The 13,667-nt window shown below is 45.7% G+C and overlaps 1 protein-coding gene across 1 annotated transcript in view; it reads right to left on the bottom strand.

Annotated features, from left to right (window-relative positions):
- Positions 1–5,836, bottom strand: part of AR (androgen receptor) — a 209,445-nt gene extending 203,609 nt beyond the window's left edge. The window contains exon 1 of the mRNA XM_039365373.1: positions 93–5,836. Coding sequence (XP_039221307.1) covers positions 93–1,309 — 1,217 coding nt within the window. The 5' untranslated portion in view covers positions 1,310–5,836. The remainder of the gene's footprint in view (positions 1–92) is intronic.
- Positions 5,837–13,667: the final 7,831 nt, after the last annotated feature.

Below are 13,667 nucleotides of genomic sequence, written 5' to 3'. Positions count from 1 at the left end.
TCTCCTTCCCTTGTAGCGCACAGGTGGCGGACGCGGCTTCCCTGGGGGTCCCCGGGGCCCTCCCGGCCGCTCTTCCCGCCGCGACTCCTTACCTCACGTCTCCGTAGGCGCCCGCGTAGCCCTCCATCCAAGGCCCGAGCTCCGTCTTGATGCAGCCGGGCGCCGGAGCGAAGGGCATCCTGCCCATCACGCCTCCGGGATACCACACCTCGGAAGGCAGGTCGGCTCCTTCCTGGCCGGTCGGCCCTTGGCCCCGGCCGTAGCCGAAGGTAGTCGGGGCGGCGCCCTCGGCCGAGGCGCAGGGGCCGTAGACTTGCGCGTCCTCCGCGAAGAAGGGGTGCCAGCCCGCGCCCGGAGGGGCGCCGTAGTGGGGCGCTAAGGCGGGCAATTCCCCGGCGCGCCGGTACTGCGCGCCCCAGATGCCACCCGCCGCGTACTCCAGCGGGCTCTCCAGCTTGATGCGGCCGTGCGAGGCTAGCGCCAGCTGGAAGTTGTAATAGTCGCGGCTCTGGAAGGCGCCCGCCGGCGGCTCGTCCAACTCGGGCGAGTTCTTGAACAGGTTCAGGTGGCCCGGTACGTCCATGGCCAGCGCGCCCTCGCCGCCTTCCTGCTCGGCTTCGACGATTTTGCAACCCCCCAGGGCCACGGACCGAGCTTGCGCGCCCGGCAGCGCGAACATGCAGTCACCGCGGCTCGATGCCGCTTCGCCGCCGCCGCCGCCGCCGGGCCCTTCCAGCGCTTCCACCGCCAGGCCCATGGAGGCAGAGACGGCTTTGCAGAGCTCCTTGGCGCTCTCGCCCAAGTAGTCTTCCTTGGCCGCGCTGGCTCCGCCGCCGCCTGCGGCCCCGTCGCCGCGCGGCTCCCCTTCCGCTGCCGCTGCCGCGGGCAAGAGGCTGCTCTCGGTCAAGATGTCTTTCAGGTCCCCGGAGCAGCTCTGGAACGAGGGAGCCAGCAATGCCAGGGACGAAGGGGATGCCGAGGCGGCGGCGGCGCCGGCCGGTTGGGGCTCGCGATCGGCCGGCTGAAGCCCTTTGCTGCCTGCGGCAGCCTCATCCCCCGGCAGGTAAGCAGGGGAGCCGGGCTGCCGCTGCTGCTGTCGCGGGCTGGGCTCTTGCAGACCGGCGCCCGGCGGGCCTACGGAAGGAGAGCCCGCCGCTTGGCTGCTGGGCCCGACCTCCTCTCGAGCTCCGCCGGGGCCGGGACTCTGGAAAGCCTCACGGACGCTCTGGAAAAGGCTCTGGAAAGCTCCGCGGAAAGTTTTACCCGGCGGCCGGGCATACACCCTGCCCAGCCCGACGTGAACTTCCATGCCCCGTTGGTGGCGAGTGCGCGGGATGAACTTTCGCGGCTCCCTCACTGGCAAGGGCGACCTCGACCTCGGGAAGGAGTCCTCGGCGGAGCGGGGATGCCGCGACGACTGGCACCTTTATCAGAAGAGGCGGCGGCGGCCGAAGCGGGCGATCATCCCTTTCAGGGCAAAGAGCCGTCGGAGTGCCCGGGAGGAGGGCAGGTCTGAGCAGGTGGCGCGCCGGGAGACGCGGCTTGCCGCTTTTGGGACACTGATCCGGAAGTCGGGGCTGGCCTGCTGAAGCGCCCGAGAGCTCGGCCTAGGAGGGCAGCGGCTGCCAAGGGGGAGAGGCGGCGGGTGCCACGCTGCCTCCGCCGCGCCTGTTGCAATTATTAACTTTCTCGGCGGAAAAAACGAGCAGGCAGGCCGGCTCCGCGGCGGCTCCGACTGAGCGAGGCGAAAGTTGAGCGCGACTGAGGGCGGGCGGGCGCACGAAGAGGGCGAGCACCTCGCGTCTTCCCGGCTTCCCTCACCCGGACTAAAGCGAAGTGAAGCGACTCAGGCGCGCGAACCGGCAGCTTTGGAGGCGGCTGAGGCGACCCGCCCCTTTTGCCCCCTCCTGGCGCCGGGAGCGAGAGGTCGCGCTCCGGCCGGCCGGGGAGGAGCGGAGTCGAGCGGGGGCCGGGCAGCCCAATCAGCTGGGCCGAGCAGAGACCAGCAACAAGTGGGCGAAGCGGAGAAGCCAGGCGGGCAGGCCCTCTTCGGCCGCTGACTGGGAGGAGACGCGCTACTCCTTCTTCTCCCGCGCGCCTTGCTCCGCTTGGCGCCGCTTCCCTCTTCGGACGCGGTTGCTTCCGCGGCAGGCAGCGCCCTACACGAGGGAGGCGAGCGGGCCCGGCAAGAAGGCTGCCGGCCTTGCCTGGGACGCTGGCACCGCCACGAAGGCTCGGGCTTTATGTAGCGGTTCTCCGGCGGCCCAGCGCGCTACTCTGCATACGCACGCCCAGCTCCACGTGCCGAAGGCAGGTCCTGCTGAAGCGCGGGCGCCGCAAAAGGCAGGCAGGCCGCAACGCTGATCGGCGGGGCCAGAGCCCGATGTGAGGCTGGTCCGGGGGAAGCGGAGCCCGTGGACCACCGCCCCCGCCCGGGCAGCCCTGCCTCGAAGCGGTCGCGAAGTCCGCCCCGGGAGGAAGCTTCGCCATCCCGCTGCGGCCGCTCGGGGAGTCCCCGGCATCGCTCTGCCTCAGCCAGCCGCGGGAGCGGGCCTTCCCCCCCTCCGGTTCTCAGGCAGCCTTCCCGGCTCTTTGGAGACCGAGGCCGCCCGTGAAGTTTCTGGGAAAGAGGGCGAGGCATCGGCTGCGGGGCCCCGGGTGCCGCACTCGTGCCGCGCCGGGGAGCCCTTTTCTCAACGGTCTGGCTTGGAGTTTCTGCCCAAGAGAAGCCAGCAAGGCCCCTGGCCAGGAGTCTGGGCGGGCGGAAGGCCCCGGGGCTGCCCAGCGTAGGCACCGTTAGCTTCAAGGGGAGCGGGCCTAGCTGAGCCTAAACGATGGGGCTGACGTGGTTTGGCTCAACTTCCATGGTGCCTCTTCAGAAACGGTGCAGAGAAAGTTGCAACTACAAATAGCCGTTCAAGGGGCCCAAGTCACGACCTGAAATTTTGGCCTATACTTTGGTTTCAGCATGCTAAGTGAAAATAGTTGGTTTTCTTTATACCAAGAAGTAGTCGTCCATGTTTATTAGACTGTGCGTTCTTACTTACTGTAATACAGGGTTTAAATTGATGTTCTGGATTTTTTTTTTTTTGCCATTTTTTCTCTAAAAGTTTATGTTGAAAACGTGTTAACAAACAACGCAAGCTCAGTTACAAAACTACTCTTCATGGTCGAAGTGAAGAGAAACATTCTTTTTCCTCCTTGTATAAATGTAGTCAACTAATATTTGTATTCAAGCAACTCAGCCTAGCTGTAACATCCTTGAAGTTGCAATTCCAATTTATTGAAGGTCCATGAAGGCTGGATTAGAAGCTGGACTTGTACCCACAAGTCAGGTAAAAAGTCCAAAGTCCCCCTTTGCCCAAATGGATGTGGAGAAGGCAAGAAATTTTACAGATGGTGAATGAGGGTATAGAAAAAGGCTGATGTAAGAGAGAGGAGAGATTACGCTCTTTAGTTCTGTACTTGAAGGTCTGAAGAGAGTTCACCATTTCTGGCTCCTAAAGAATCTATGTAAGTAAGCTGTAAATTTCCCAAAAAAATTACTGCATTCTTCTTGCATAAAGATATATTCACAGGGTATCATACAAAAGGGTGAGGGGTGTTAATAAATTTGCAAGTAAAGAATGACTATGATAAAATAAAAATTAGTGGTGACTGAAAGAAGGTAATAGTATAGCAGTCTGTTCCAATAGAGTAAAATGAAAACTGATCTAAGTCAAAATGCAGTTTTTAAAAGGCTGGGAAAACTCCTTGAATAAGGGTCTCAAGGGCACAGACCCAGAGGGAGGCTACACCACTGAAAAGACTCTGAGTGGATCCATACAGCTGTTTGCTCTCATACAAACCATCACCTGCTATCTTAAATGTGGCCCTTGTAGTGGGGCTGGAGTGTGCAGGAGGTAAAATCAGTGGTGGGATCCAGCCAGTTCGGCAGAGCCGGTAGCTAATTTTTTGTTGCCCAGGCCCAGAATGGACTTCCAGAAGCAGCATCCACACAGAGAACCAGTTGTTCACATATTTGAATCTCATCACTGGATAAAATTATGGAATTACCCTAACCCTATCTCTGCCCTGCTCTACCTGTAACACACATACACAAACACGCACACAGCATTCTAAAGCACTGAAATTGGCTGAAATTCAAGCTGCATCAACCGTATTCACTGTGCTAAACCTTCTCCAGTTGGTCTGCACAATGTTCTGGTTATCCAGTGAACAATTGGCTTGATGTTGTTTTGCTGTCACAGTAAACTTTTAAAAAAATTATTCAAGCTGTAAGTCATTTATTTGACTGTTTGACTTAACAACCAACAGAGGAAAGAGTTTTTGTATCTGTTGGCTGCCATCTACTGATTATCCCCATTTGTGCAGCTACTGCTTGAGTGCTGTTAAAGAACTGAAGTTTAAGAACATTATGTGAAGAAAAGAAATGAGAAATCAGGGCTCCTGAGAGCCATGGCCACTGGGAAAAGAATTTGCTTCCAGACATCCCTTCAATTACACTTCAGTTACAGACTTTGAGCCAGGAATATGTTTGCTAGTCAGCTTCTGCTGGTCAGTCATCTCATTAAGAAAAAAAGCGGGAGGAGGGAGCAAGCAAAGTGGCTGTGAGGCCAGGTTCTGATCTCCCTTAGAGCCAAAAATGATGAGGCATGGGAGAAGAAGTCAAAAACTGGATAGAAGGGAACAGGAAACAGGCAGAAACGGATTTCTGGAGAAGAAATGGCCGAGTGAAGATGTCTCCATGAGTAGCAGGGCTGGCAACTGCAGCAGGATGTAGTGCAGACAAGTAGACCAGTTCTCTCTAATTCCTCTCTGGATAAGCAGAAGGCTTGAGATCACTCACAAGTGCCCCAGACCGCTGCTCCTCAGGAGGAGACTGCGAGGCAGCAGTCGGCAGTGGGTTGAGATTTCTGGGAGACAAGGAAATGGCCATTCTGGTGAAGTTGTGGGTTGGTAGAGTTCACGTACCCCCTTTTCTTAATCACTTTCAGAAATGGCTTTTTCACTGCTTTATTAGTCACCATTGGATTGACAGATTTTAAACACTGAATTTCCTTTAAAAGCTGCATACACAGGCAACAAACACAACACGGAGGTGGAGGGGGAATAAACAACATTCCCATTCCTTTCCATGAGAAAACACTTCTGGTTTGAAACATATTAAGATTTTTTAAAATGGACAATTAAAGGAAAAGAACACTCAGTTTACCATTATAAGATGAAGCAAAATAATTTAACATTTGGATATGGTAACGGATATTTTTGAACAATGAAATCAGAAGTTAAATTTTAGAAGTGTCTGTTTTATGGATAGTTTGTGCCTAAACTTTTTATGAAAAAAAAAGCAAATTCTACTTTAAAAAGTAAGACTCAGTTAAAAGTGGATTTCTACAAGAATGGCTCACAAAAAGATGTCACCCTGGATATATAAAAGAAACTGACTGTTGTCCTAATAATTAAATGAGATATACAAAAAAAATAATCCAAGAGAGGGACCTGGATAATTTTCCTATACTGGATTTACAAAAGAGTCTTACTAAAGTTTTGAATAATTCTGTGAAAAAGAAAAAACTAAAAACTAAAAATGAAGTTCTATGACATTATTTGAAGGAACTAAGGATCACGACTGTAAAAAGTAAAAGGGAAAAAAAATATAAAGTTGGTTTACCTAATCAAGATTAAGATAGATATGTTATCTCTGATAACCCTCGGGACTGCAATGATGACACTTTAGGGATTTATTTTAAATAAGAGATAGCATAAGAGATCATTTGTACTTTAAGAGAAGGTGATAAGTTATTAAAATTATTTATATTTGTTATGAGGATTATGGGAAGTCATTTATTTCTCTTTACAATATTTTTATTTTTTCTTTATGTCTTTCTAGTATTCCTTTTTTCTTGCATATTCTATTCATTTTATTCTATTTTTTCAGTTGGCATTACTTTTTTTTAAAAAAAAGTATTTTAGACCAACAAAACAAAACACAACAAAACATTACACACATACACACGTAATATATCCTTTTTTGTTGACAGCAATTTGTAACAGTACTCTTCTTTACATTTCCCCCCTCATTCTTCTTTGAAATATTTGTCCTTATTGCCCCATTGTTTCTTATTTATGTTTTCCTTCTTTCATATTCTACTACTTACTAGGAATCCAATATTATTCATTGTAGTAACTCTCGTATTTTTTATAAGACTCGGAATTCCATCTAGGCCTGGTGATCATACAAATATTCTCATAGTCCAATTCCACTAGCTTCTTATATTTTTTAAAAAAGATTAATGTTAATTATTATTTAGTGCATATACTGTTTTTATTCTAATACTATTTCCAACATTAAAATTCACCCCTTTTCATCCAAGTATATTGATTTTATTTTATTTTTTCTTTGACATATATAATAATTCCTCCTTTCTTGTTTTATGCTAATATTGTGTATAGTTTCTAAATTTTACTTTCTCTAGTAATTTTCTATAATCCTATTTTATATAAACTTCCTAAAGATACATCACATCTACATCCAATTTCCTTAAATTGTTATACGTTTAAACTCTTTTTCTTGATATATTTAATCCATTAATGTTTACAGAAAAGAGCTTAATTATGTCTCCCATTTTTAATTTGATCTATTTTTTTGTTTTTATATTGTTTTATGCTTCTTGTCTCTATAAGTCTTCCTTTTGCTTCTCTTTCTAATCTTTCTCTTTCTTGTAACTTTTGTATTTCTCGCTCTCGATCAACTTCCTCTAATAGATCTTCATCATAACTTTTACTCTCCGGCTCTTCCCTACTTTCTTGTTCTTCTCCTTGTGAAAAGTAACTCTCATAAAAGTCCTGTGCTTTCTCAAGTGTATCTATCTTGTATTTTTTTTAAAAGTGTGCCTTCAGGTATTAACCAACGAAACATGACTTTATATTTAATTAATTGAGTCGTTAAAAATTGGTATTCTTGTCTCTGATTTTGTATACTATGTGGTATTTGTTTTAATACAATTATTTCTTTACCCTTATATATTATTGGTTCGTCTCTTGTTTTTTTATATATTTCATCTCTTATTGATCTTCTAGCCGCATCTATTATTTTTTATTGGTGTAATTTTAAAATTACCATATGTATAAAAAAGGAAATGGGCAGAACCAATTTGAGCTGGAGGTTTGCAGATAAGAAACATACCTTTTTAGGCGATCTCCCCCAGGTGAGGCCTCAAGACCCCTTAACGTTTTGCCCCCAACAATCTGGGTCCTCCTTTTACCAACCTCAGAAGGATGGAAGGCTGACAACCTTCAGCTGGTCAGGATCAAACTCCAGGCTCTGGGCAGAGTTTGCCTGCAATGCTGCATTCTAACCACTGTGCCACCAGGGCTCCTCTAGACATGTAATCATAGAAAATGATGAAGTTTTTTTTTGTATGCCCTTCCAAAAGTAATACACATAGAATGTACACATACACACATACTGTTTGTATGTATACAGAATAAAAATTACAAAAAGAATTTTAATAAACTTAGAATCCTTCACCATATAGAAATTCCTCATAAGGAATTACATATGCACTGTAATTGCTTCCAAAACTCATTAGTATGACATAAATAGAAGTATTTATATTGCCCAATAATTGTGATTTAAATCACAGTTTTTAAAATATTTTTTAATATCAGGAAAAAAAGATGAAACATTTCTGCATCAGCTCCTGCATTTGAGACTCATTTAAGATGAGTGTCAAAATCCTTGTGTGAATACTAGCAATCCTGGAAATTATTCAGGATACAATTTATTATCAGATGAAATCCTCAAAATGTTGCTTTGAGTCAGAAAAAAGCAGAGAATATTTTTTTAGAAAAGGGAAAAATATCAAATCATTAAAGTCTTTGAGATTGTATAATATCAAAATACTCTGCAACTACTATTACTGTCAAGGATGAATCTTTCAACTTGCCTTTAGAATAAGGGGGAGGAGAAGGTGTTACTTTCAAGTGGGTTAGATAGAGAAACGAAACTTGGGAGAACCTGAAACCTTTTCAAGAACACCATAAAAGGTGTGGATTTGAAGCAGACAGTTCCCATAACAAAGTGAACTTGTTATATGGACTATGTAAGACCTTGGGGGTTTGGCTGGGAAAATTATTGTTTTAAGTCCATGATTTAGAGTTACTTTTGCTTCAACATTACCATGCATTGTATTCAATAAACAGTGAGATTTTCAGAAACAGAATGAACCTGGAGTTTTATTTGATTTCTTGAGCTGATTGTTGACCATTACATTTTTTAAAAACCTCACAGCATCTTCTTCAAAAGCATTAAAGAGCAAAACCTATATAGTATGCCGAAATATCTTATTATGGCAGTACAGTCCAGAAATTAAAATATTTCCTCTTTCACTAAATTTCTTTGAAAAATTTATTTGTTTGTTTGTTAAATTTATTTGTCACCGATCTCATAACTAAATTACTCTGGTTGGCTTGCAGCATTAAAATGCAGCCAGAAGCAAACTGGCAACCAGTGCAGCTCGGGGAGCAGTGGGGTAACATGCGCCACTCTAGGGGCCCTAAGAACTGCCCGGCCACCACACTCTGTGCCAGCGGGATGCTCTTCAAGGGTAGCCCCATGTAGAGTGCATTGCAGCAGTCCAAATGTGAGACGATCATGGCTTGAGTGACTGAGCGCAGGGACTCCTGATCCAGGAAGGGCCACAGCTGGTGCACGAGACAAGGTTGTACAAAGGCTCTCCTAGCCACAGTTACCACCTGCTCTTTGAACAGGAGGCCTGAGTCCAGGAGAGGCCCCAAGCTGTGGGCTGGAAGCGTCTGGGGCAAAGCCATCCCACCCAGAACTAAAGATGTTCAAGACCCAGATCTTGAAGCTGTGTGCACCCAAAGTCAATGATCTCGCCAGGGTTCGGCCAAAGCCTGCTGTCCCCCATCCAGCCTCCACACTCTGCGAGAGGCCGGCAACAACATCACTTGGATCACCAGGGTGCAGATAACAAGTTGAGAACCATCAGCATAGGGGTGGCAAATGGTCTCACCTAGCAGCTTCAGGTAGATGTTCAAAAGGAGTGAAGAGAGTCCCAAGCCCTGTGGCACTTGGCAAAGGAATGGCCGTGGGCAGGAACTCTCACTCCCTGTTAACACCGATTAGGACCGTCCTTGAGGAAAGGAGCCAAACCAACACAGAAGTGAGTCACCCAGCCCCAAATCCTGCAGCTGGCCCAAAAGGATACCATGGTTGATGGCATCAAAGGCTGCTGAGAGATCAAGGGAATGAAGATGGTTGCACTACCCCCATCCCCCTCTTGCCAGAGATCACCAGCAAGTGAGAGCAATGCCCTGAATCCTGACTAAAAAGGGTCCAGATACTCTGCTCCATCCAGGACCCTCTGAAGCTGCCAGGCGAGCAGCTTTTCTACCACCTTCCCTAAGAGGGGAAGAAGGGAAACTGGACATAACTTGTCCAAGCAGGTGGGATCAAGCGATGGGGTTTTTTAAGAATGGAGCAAACCAGGGCCTCCTTGAAATGCTCCAGGAATATCCCCTCCTGCAGTGAGAAATTTATCTCTGCTTAAACCCTGGATGCTTTCATCAGCCAGGTGGGACAAGGATCTAATTGAGAGATGGTTGCCCTGGCAGCATGGAGGACCCTGCCCACTCCATCAGGCCCAGCAGGGTCAAACTGTTCCCAGATGATGGGCAAGGCCTCTGTATTATATCACCGCAGCAATGTATTAATCTCATTTCCTCCTTTCATTTTTCCTTTATGGATGTCCATAGCAAAATCTTTCCACTAAGAATGCAAATCTCTTCAGTCCAGGCAAAAAGGAGAATGAAAAACTGGATCCAGAAATTGTCCCTGTCAAAATAATTCTGTAATAATATGGATACTTTTTAAAAAATTAAATAGTTCAAATAATCAGACTAGTTAACTGATTAGCAAAAAATTCATCTATTTCTTCTGCTTGGTTGGGTGGCCTGTAGTATACACCTAAGACAATGTCATTCATTCTCCAAGTGAGATCTAATCAAGGTAGAATAGAGAGATAATTATTTCCTGAAATCTGGAGTCTACATTCCTTTTATCAGAATCAGAATAGAACTGGAAAGGACCTTGGAGGTTTTCTAGTCCAAGCAGGAGACTCTATATCATTTCAGACAGCTGGCTGTCCAGTCTTTTCTTAAAAACCTCCAGTGATGAAGCACCTACAACTTTGGAAGGCAAGCTGTTCCCCAGTTAATTATTCTCACTATTAGGAAGTTTCTCCTTAATTCCAGGTCACTTCTCTCCTTTATTAGTTTCCATCCATTGTTTTTTGTCTTGCCTTCTGATGTCTTGCTTTTTGAATCTCTCTCTCTCTCTCTCTCTCTCTCTCTCTCTCTCTCTCTCTCTCTCTGTGTGTGTGTGTGTGTGTGTGCGTGTGTGTCTCTGTCTCTGTGTGTCTCTGTCTTTGTCTCTCTGTCTCCCTCCCTCCATCCCCCGAAAATAAGATCTAAGAGGTCTTTTGGTAATAGATAGTGTAAGGACCCACCCCACTTTGCATCTTAAGAAGACAGAACTCTTGGAATAGTTCTTCCAACAGGCATCTTTTATTAAGAGAAAATGGTTGCAGGCGTTCTAGACAGGACTTGGGGTCCAAGCTCTCCCATTCAAGGTTTTAAGGGGTTCCCCAGTAGCCCCACCCAATCACTCCCTTCTTCCAGCGACAGTCTCAGGCATCACATTCCCACCCCCTTTTCCTTACTGCCGGCTGGAGGGAGACTTCAGAGAGGATTACATGAAAGGTAATAGCCCCATTGTTATGGTTAGTCCTTTTGGTGATATCCACATTCAGTCCCTTTGAAGTGTACTGAAGGAATTGAGGGCCATAAAGCCCCTTTGTTCACCCCCTTCCCTTCACCGTATGGCAGAATCCAGAGAAGGCAGAAATGGGGTTTTCTATAGTTGATAACTAGAGATGAAATATAATTGGATTCTGACAGATAGATAGATAGATAGATAGATAGATAGATAGATAGATAGATAGATAGATATAGAGAGATAGATGGATAGATAGATAGATTAGCTATAGCTATAGCTATAGCTATAGCTATAGCTATAGCTATAGCTATAGATATAGATAACCCAGTCTTATTTTCGGGGAAACGGTAACATAACATAGTTTTGTTCACCTCTTATATTAAATACATGAAATAATAAACTACCTTTTGGTATATTGGTTTTTTATACTTAAAATGGTCATTAGGGCAGAGAACTGGTTATTAAATTATTTGAACCCCACCACTGGGGGGAAGGTGACCAATCCTTAGGATCTTCAGGATCTAATCCCTAATCCCTAATCCCCCAAACAACCAATCAAACAATGAGGTAGGGTGTGATGGGAAGGAAGAAAAATCAGAAATAAAGTAGGAGATATAGGAAGCATAACCAGGGTCAGCCATAAAGGGAGCAAGTGCCTATACACAAATCCTCAAAGTTTGGGCAACAAAGAAGGCGAACTTGAAGTACTAGTACACAAGGGCAGGAACAATATAAGATAAGATGCCATTACTGCAACTTAGTGGGGGTGAAATGTACTGATGGAAGGATATAAACTATCCAAAAGAAACAGACCTAACAAAAGAGGAGGTGGAGTTGCATTATATAAAAAAGATCACTACATCTCTACAGAAATCCACAAAACCAAGGATGAAAACCTCCTAGAAAGCATTTGGGTCAATATAAAAGGAAAAGGGAATGATATTGGGTATATACTACAGGTCACCCAACCAAGCAGAAGAAATAGATGAACTTTTTGCTAAACAACTAACAAATGTATGTAGGAAATATACTACAGTAATAATGGGAGACTTTAACTACCCTGATATGAACCGGGAGACAAATTCTGCAGCAAGTGGGAGATCAAACAGATTCCTGACCAATTTAGCGGACAACTTTGTCATCCAAAAGGTAGAGGGGGGAACTAGAGGAAAAAGTACACTGGACTAATTCTTACTAATAGAGAAAAAGTGATAGAGGAAGTTGAAGTTGCCAGAACTTTGGGGGAGAGTGATCAGAATTCAATATAATGCAAACACAAACAAGAGAACATAATTAAACCAGTCTCTTAGACTTTAAAAATGCTGATTTCAACACACTTAGAGAGAGCTTGGGAAGGATTGCCTGGGTGAAAATCTTACTGGGGAAAACAACTCAAGAAGCTTGGGAAATTCTGAAAAACATGACAGCTCAGTCCAGCTGAATACCACTGAAAAAGAAAAAAATCAAGAAGAAACCAGCGTGGCTGCCAAAGATCTCTCTGATAAACTGAAAGACAAAAAGGACAAGTACAAAAAATGGAAAGAGGGATACATAACTAAGGCAGAATTGCAGCAGATACTCTGAATCTGCAAAGATGACATCAGGAAAGCTGAGGCTCAGAATAAAGTAAGACTTGCAACAGATGTTAAAAAATAATTTTTAAAAGTTTCTTTCAACATATTAAAAACAAGAAAATGTCAGAGAAAGAAGGAAGGAAGCAAGGATGTCATGGGCAGTAGAGTGGAAGCAGAGTTGAGGGTGGAGGCTCAGTGTCTGAGCTTGTCAGTTGGTTTCTGAACATTTCGATTTTTGGCCAGGTAACATCATCTGCCGAATTTAGGGGATGTCAGTGTCAGTGTTTGTCTGCTTATAAGGGCTCCATGTGGCAATAGGTCTTGAGATGGGGAGGGCACATCCAGTGAGGGCCTTGTGATGGGCCTCGTGACAGGGAGGTCACATCTGGTGAGGATCATTAGGAGGTGAAGTCCTGGTTGGGGGAGTGAGTGGGTGGGTTTTGTGCACTTTCATGCCTCCTTCCTGGCCTCCCTGTCTTTGCACTGACAACGTGCACCCACCAGCAGCCTCCCTCCAGGGTCTCCCTATCCCTGAGCTCACACTGCTCACATCGCACTACAACCTCCCACTCGACTTGCACATAGCCTCAATTGCATCTCCCAGGACCATCAGCAGCCCCACCTGAGATTCCCTCCACTTCCCACTTAACGGCCTGAGTATTTTGGGATTACAGTGACAACCAGGACTGCCTGGATTGCTGTTGCTAAGCAATGTGGTCACGTGATGTTATGCTTTACAGCTGCATTACTTAGCAATGGCGGTCCTGGTTCCAATTGTTGCAATCCAAGGACTAAAAATGTAAATCCATAAAATCAGTATTTGCAGCAAAGCAAAGTAGAAACATATTACAACAAAAATTCTCATTTGCATTGAAATACATTTAACACTGTGCGGCTTCCAGTTCACTCAGTCAGCAAAACCATCTGTTGAAAGCATCCACTTCTGATTTTTTTAAAAAAAATATTGGCCCGATTTGGAATAATCATAGCAAATTTCCTGAAATGATAGACATTTTATCTAAAATGATTTGCTTTTTTGTTACAGATTCCTTCTAATGGGGACGGTAGGGCATTGTGCAAAAGGGAAAAGCATTTAATGTTAAAAGGAAAGCTTATTGTATCATAGCAGCATTTTTCTTTTCCCTCAGCTGGACTTGCCAGTCACATGCTCTGTACGGCTACTAGGAATTAATGGGTGTTGTAATCCTTGAATTCTCCACCATCTACAGGATGCCTATGAGGAATCCTTAAGAGCTTCTCAGATGGAAACCTCTGAAATAACTTGGCTA

The sequence above is a fragment of the Crotalus tigris genome, unplaced genomic scaffold (genome assembly GCF_016545835.1).
Source record: "Crotalus tigris isolate CLP2741 ecotype Arizona unplaced genomic scaffold, ASM1654583v1 scf7180000020062.1902635, whole genome shotgun sequence".
NCBI classification, from domain to species: Eukaryota; Metazoa; Chordata; class Lepidosauria; order Squamata; family Viperidae; genus Crotalus; species Crotalus tigris.
Note: the sequence above shows the minus strand (reverse complement) of the source record. Positions and strands in the feature narration are given on the sequence as shown.